Source organism: Athene cunicularia (genome assembly GCF_003259725.1).
Source record: "Athene cunicularia isolate RWA chromosome 4 unlocalized genomic scaffold, athCun1 chr4_part2, whole genome shotgun sequence".
NCBI lineage: Eukaryota > Metazoa > Chordata > Aves > Strigiformes > Strigidae > Athene > Athene cunicularia.
Genome location: NW_020799099.1, coordinates 3648724 through 3655069, shown reverse-complemented (window position 1 = coordinate 3655069; position 6346 = coordinate 3648724). Strand labels below are relative to the sequence as shown.

Below are 6346 nucleotides of genomic sequence, written 5' to 3'. Positions count from 1 at the left end.
TCAAATTTCCCTTCCTGAATGTAAGTGGTTAGTACTAGAAACTTTTAATCAGCATAGTGGAAGAGGGAGAGGAATTATCTGATGACTGATGCACCTAAGAATTTCTCTCTTAGAAAGAAAAGATAAACAAAAGTGAAAATGTACTAGGTGAACCATTTAACACTTTAAAATTATTTTTGAAAATGTAATTTTCATCGTAAGCACACCAAGTTATAAAGCATACAAAGTCCTTAACTTGCAAAACAGTTTTATTTCACACATATACAAAGTCAATAAGACATTTTAAAATGCTTACAGTACTATAGGTTACATCTACTGCCACTGAATATGTTAATAGGGAACTTCACAGGTCTGAGTTTTCCAGGGTCCTTCACTGAGGTCCCTGTTCTCCCACAGGTTTAAGCCTCCTTCTGTGCAGGTTAGAGAGGGTCTGTCTGGAGTTGTTCAGAGACTGGGGCAGAACGTGCCAGGTCTGCATCTACACACCAAGAAGATTCGTAAGTGAACACCTCTCCTTTCCACTCCTGAAACGAATTCTCCCCCTGCTGGGCCCTCCCCGCTGCAGCGAGGAGCTAATCCAGGGGCTGGCTCTGCCTTTCTTCTGCAAACCTCCTTAGCGCTGTCTGACGACAAGAAGGATCTTCACAGATACTGCTGGAACACTGCTCTTTCCCATCGAACCCTTCTGACATCTTGCCACTGCACTACAAGCAGTAACAAACTCTGTTTTAGGCGCCTTAATAGAGAGATGTAGGATTATGCCATTTCCCTGCAGTTCTGAAGCTGATTGTGTCTTATCAGGACCCAAGGATAAAACCCTCTTGCAGAATCACATAATCGGATGTGATGTTGTGTGTCACTGCTGTCACCCTAATACAGAAGGGAATGTGCCTCTCCAGTAAGACTTAGATTGACAGTATACGCAAGAAATACTCAAGAAAATGAAGGTACTCCTAAAAAAAACCCTAACAACCCCAAACCTGTGATGTCTGAAATGAATTTGGATTTCATGGATCTAAATATATCCAGGGTGAGCTATTTTTTCACTTCAGATGCAAGTCCTCCCTGCAACTTCACTGTAAACAGCCAAAGACAAAAAAGTTATCCCAATGCACCACAGAACTGAACTTTTAGATACCTAAAATCCTGGCATAACAGCAGCCCCGTAATAACTCTTGGGAGTAAGAACAATGGCACAAGATGGTGACTGGTTATACAATAAACTTTGATAATCCAAGCAGGCTACATTCAAGTAAAGCAGGTTTCAGATGATCAGATAAACAGAAGAACATCTGCTGATGGCACACAGCTCCAAATGAGGAACCAAACCTAGTTATCTAGGTCCAAAAACAACTCGCTGTGGCAAAACAGTTTTTCATACAGAAATAAAGACAGCTTTGCAGTTGGTTTCAGAGTCTGTCACGGAAATAAACAAAAGGAGACAAATACCAAAAGATAACCCAAAAGCCTTAAAAGGAATAAAAATACTGTGCTTGTACCTCCAGTCTGTAGCCTTAGGAAAGTCAAAAGTGACCTTTCCCAGCAGCAGTGGGGATCTTCACATCTCAAGTGAAATGTCTTTCAGTTAAATAGTTGAAACAGCTTTCTTTATCCAAATTGGCAATCACTGAAATTACCAAGGGGGAGAGGAAGGGACCCTGCCTTGCAGGTTCAATCATCCTTCCTTTTCACTTCTGCAGTATCTCATTTTAACAGTTCTGGGCACTGAAGCCCTCCTTCCACAATTAACTTTGCTGAAAAAGAAGAATGAACCAAAATCGGTCCTTTTAGACTTTATATGGCAGAAAATAGGCAGGAGACACAAGCCCCATTTTAAGTCTTTTCCAGGTTATCTTTTGGAGATGTATATTAAGGCAACACATATTAATATAAGCTAGTTTTCTTCATTATTCTCAAAAATTCTTGCTCGCTCACTTCTCCATCTCCATCTCGATCAGCTTCATCAATCATTTCCTACAAAACACATTGTACATTTGATAAGGCATGGGACTCTGAACACAAGATCTTCCATTCATTAAAACAACAAATCGGAAGTACTTCATGTGAAAACAAAATTATGTATTTGATTGCTCTTCATATTTCTGACCTCTCAGCCCTTTCTGTATAGGCATAAATTTCCACCCAGTCCTTAGGAGCTACAGGATGGGTCTGTGCCTGTTTGAAAAGCTCTGGCAAATTAGAAATTACCTGAAGTTCTTCATCTGTTAAATTTTCTCCCAGCTCCTTAGCAACCCTTTTCAAGTTTTTAAATGAAATTTTTCCGGTCCCATCATCATCAAATAATCTGAAAGCTTTCAAGATTTCTTCTTTTGAATCCTTTTCACTCTAAAACAAGAGTAAAACATACATTAATTTGAAAACACCTGCCACTGAGATACTCCTTTTCAGTGTTTTTTCATGCAGTCACAAGGATTCCTGTTAAGAATTCCTACCATTTTTTGTGTCATCATCGCCAAAAAATCTTCAAAGTCAATGGTGCCACTTCCTTCTTTGTCAATATCTGCTATCATTTTCTTAATTTCTTCCTTCTTTGGCTCAAAGCCTAAAGCACGCATTGCAACCTGTGCCAAAAAGCAGTTCTGTTAGGAGGCCACCAGAACTATAGTGTCAGCAGCTCCACTAAAGCTTGTTTAGTTTTCCTCACCCAGAACTGTAATAACAACTCACTGCAATGAAAACATCTTGATACCTCTCACCAGTTTGTTTTATCATTCCAAACAGTAGTAGCGTAGGTTTGATATTCTTAAGACTCAGACATACATTCTCTTTAGATCCATGGAGAACATGGATATATTTCTGAAACTAATAGAAGTTTTGTGTGTCTGAGTTAGGTAAAGGTTCCAATCCATGTAGTTCCTAGAGGGGCTGGATTATCAAAATGGGACTTCAAGGGAGGTTGGAGACCAGGGATGTGATCTAGCTCCATGTGACATTAAGGGTAGAATGCCCATTAATTTTGATGGGTGCAGGATTACATGCAGTTAGTTTACACAATCCAGTACACAGAAGAAATCCATATGCATAGCTCTTGGCACTTCTGGCTAGGTGGTGGGGAGGGGGAGAGAGTGTCTCGGCCTCAGCAAAGCAAAGACTGACTGCTGTACTACTTGAGGGAGAGACAAGGGAACTTTCTGAGTCTTACAGAGCACAAGCAAAGTGTTACTGTAAAAACAACTCTGTAGATGGTTGTACAGATGCTTAATATTAACATTGTTTAAAACCAGGCTCTGGCATTTCACCAGCCTAGAACAACGATTTTGCTACTTGGATGTTTATTAGTAATTTCACAGTCCTGGTGTGCCAGATGATTACAGCATATTTAATTCAGAGACTGAAGTTTCAAGAACACATAACTAGAGGAAGATTTAGACTATAAACATTTTGTTTTTCCTCTGTGCTTTAGTGGAAATCAATAGTTAATATTAAGCAGAAATTTTTCACTAAACACTCTTCTACTGGAAAGTGCCAACTCACCAGAAACTTAACATTTAACTGAAGTGTGTTTTCTGACCAGTTTCTTGCAATGGGACAACTGAAAATGTTCCATGTTGTCTTTCAGAGGGGAACACTTTCTACTGTAAAATAGCCATTATTTCAAATTCATTTTGAAAAAGAAAAACATAGCATTGAATGGCTGATGCTGAAACGTTTCAGTCCATTTTAAGAACTAGGTTCTAGCATGTATAATCGGCATTCAGGCAACACGTTCTCCTTAACCAAGCGTATGTACTTCTAAATAAATCCTGAGATAAGCCACAGGCTTAGGTAACTCATACTTCTTGGTTACATATGCAGAAAATGAGGCAGAGCGCATGTATATGAGAGATCAAGGTCAAGGAGATAATTAAAAGATTCACATTTCAATAAAGATCAGACACATAAAAACACAGGGACGGAACTGAAAATAATCTTCACTCTCATACTACAGTGTGTATGCACATACGCTGAGTTGCTACTGAAATGCAACTTGGATATCTGGTTTGTTCTTTTTTAAATTAGAAACCAGGTACATTTTGGATTGTATGGTTGTATCTTTCCTGAATGTGTGTAAAATCTGTGTGCTTAGTTCTGAGATGAAGAAAAAAATTTTAGATTCTGACATCCTAGAACGAAGTCCACTTCCCAGGAACAGTGATCTTAGCCAGTCATGAAAACTGAAATGTGTATTGTGTGTACCTAAACAGAGGATATGCTCAGATATTCAAAGGATATGCTTGGGATATTCAAAGCTATCTGATCTACTAGCCATGTATTATAAAAGCCTGTCTGCTCTGAAGTATTACATACAGAGCTTTCTCAGGTTAACCATTTAGTACACCTCAAATTCAGTCATGGCAGCAAGCCCTTACTCTTACTCAGACTCCAAAACTATTTTAAAATAGTTAGGGCTGGACAAACAGAAAAAGCAGCTACAATTCTGAGACCAAAAGTATTTCACTCCAAGAAAAAAAAGTTTGAAAACCTTCAGTTCTTTTACGTCGATGCTTCCAGATCCATCAGTATCAAACAAATCAAAAGCTTCTCTGATCTCCTGCTTTTGCTCTTCTGTAAGTTCAGGTTTCAAGCCACTTTTCTTCCGCTGGGCTGTACTTAAGCCAGGTTTTCTATAGTTGGATGCCTTCAGAAAGCAAAGGAGAGAAAAGATAAGAAATAGCCCACTCGGGGGAAAATTCAAAACACAACTAAATTATAAATAACAACAGTAAAGCTGTAGAAGAAGTGAAAGACATTCTTGGCTGCAAGTGGTAGACCTGGATTGCTATGCTCATTTTCTTAGCTTATTCTAGAAAGAAAACAAGCTGAAGACTTTGTTACTGGGAATACACATTTGCGCTACGCGTTTTGTGTTTTAAACAGAAAGATCATCCATTAAAGGAGTAATGCCAGAAAAACAGGTGGGCAGTCTGAAAATGAATAGTCCACTGTGGTGACTAAGACCCTCTGCACCTCCTGCCAGTTGCTCTGACGTGTCAGGAGTGATTTCACCTGGAAAACATGAGTAAATCATCTTCACAGCAAAAAAGGCTGGTTGTATAGGGTCTTGAATGTAAATGGGACTCCAGTTCAGCCAGTCCTCAAAGTCAGCACTGAAACGGTCTGTCTGAGAGCATCTGATCTGTTGAAGAAAAGTTTTGAGAGCAGCGGTAGCTCTAGCCTGCCTGTCCACCAACTCGCTGCGGTGCTAGGTAACAACATGTTGTGGTAGCAGCGAGATCAACGCAGAATCTGCCCCCTCAGGAGAACTAATCTGCTTGTGCTGAGCTGCTGCACTGTTATAGCAGGACACTTCCCTGCTTCTGGTGTAAGCTAGTGCAGTAAAGAGTGTATCCCCATCCCATCTATTGAGCAGGAAAGATGTTTTCCTTGAGTACTGGTTTTCTTCTAAACCAGCAGCAGACAGATTTTAGTCCTTCAATCTTGGATCTGCACATTCATGGAGGGAAGGGCAGTCTCTTCTACTAAACCAAACAAAACAAATACCAAGAAAGGAATTGGTTTTCCAGCCACTGCTGAGCAATGTCTTACCTCTGCTGAACTGTTATCACTTTTTGGCTAGGATCTCTCTTTTAAATACCCAATGTGTAACAGAAGATTCCATTTGGTTGTATTTGGAAATGAAATTTCACTTTTTAACATGATTTGTCCCTCTCAGATTGCACTGCAAACCAATACGTCTGGCACACCTCAGACTTTTCCCTGCTAGTGACACAGGCATCAGATTTTTACTGCCTCTATTCCGCTCTGGGACAAACCCACGAGACCATTTCCTGAGCATAAAGGAAAAAATACTGACACTCTACCTGAACCTCTTTTCTTGCATCCTGCGTATACACTTACACGGCTAGTGAAGATCCTGAAGAGCAGCACGTGCATCGCTCAAAACCGAGTTGCACAAATGCGGTTCATGTTTCATCTCCTCGCCTGGCCAATGCTATTTAAATAGTGTGGCCCACGCCACGGGGGACCGGAGGGAACGAAGGAGGTCAGCACGCTGTGCTAAGATTAACCAGGCACGTTTCCTCCGGCTCACCTCACGCCCTGAAAGCGGGTAACACATCTTGCGATTCTTGGGGTTTTATCGGGGATGTTTGCGGGGGGAGGGAGCCTCTCCTTTGCCTTTTGGGCCGGGGTGTTGACTTCCGCGCTGTGTGAGGGAACCAAGCAACAGAACCAACCTTTTGGCGGCCCGCGCGGTTCCCACGGCAGGTCCCCACGGCTCTTGAAGCCCGGGGGCTGCCTGCCCGGCCCCCCGCCCGCCCGAGGCCGGGAATCGGCAGAGGGCTCCCGGGAAAGTCGAAACTCGGCCGCGGGTACGGGCGGGAGT

The 6346-nt window shown here is 41.5% G+C and overlaps 1 protein-coding gene across 4 annotated transcripts; it reads right to left on the bottom strand.

Annotated features, from left to right (window-relative positions):
* Nucleotides 1-230: 230 nt before the first annotated feature.
* LOC113479552 (caltractin) lies at nt 231-6219 on the bottom strand. 4 transcript variants are annotated; one of them, XM_026847679.1, is made up of 6 exons: nt 6198-6219; nt 4484-4639; nt 2454-2582; nt 2209-2346; nt 1936-1974; nt 231-736 (listed from the first exon to the last, which is right to left on the bottom strand). In XM_026847679.1, the coding sequence occupies exons 3-6, from the start codon at nt 2574-2576 to the stop codon at nt 614-616; spliced, it is 423 nt and encodes a 140-aa protein (XP_026703480.1). In that variant the 5' UTR covers nt 2577-2582; nt 4484-4639; nt 6198-6219; the 3' UTR covers nt 231-613. The 4 variants fall into 4 exon arrangements, with proteins under 4 accessions (XP_026703480.1, XP_026703476.1, XP_026703477.1 ...); XM_026847675.1 differs by lacking the exon at nt 6198-6219 and adding an exon at nt 5823-5943; XM_026847676.1 differs by lacking the exon at nt 6198-6219 and adding an exon at nt 5823-5943 and having other exon boundaries at nt 231-478.
* Nucleotides 6220-6346: the final 127 nt, after the last annotated feature.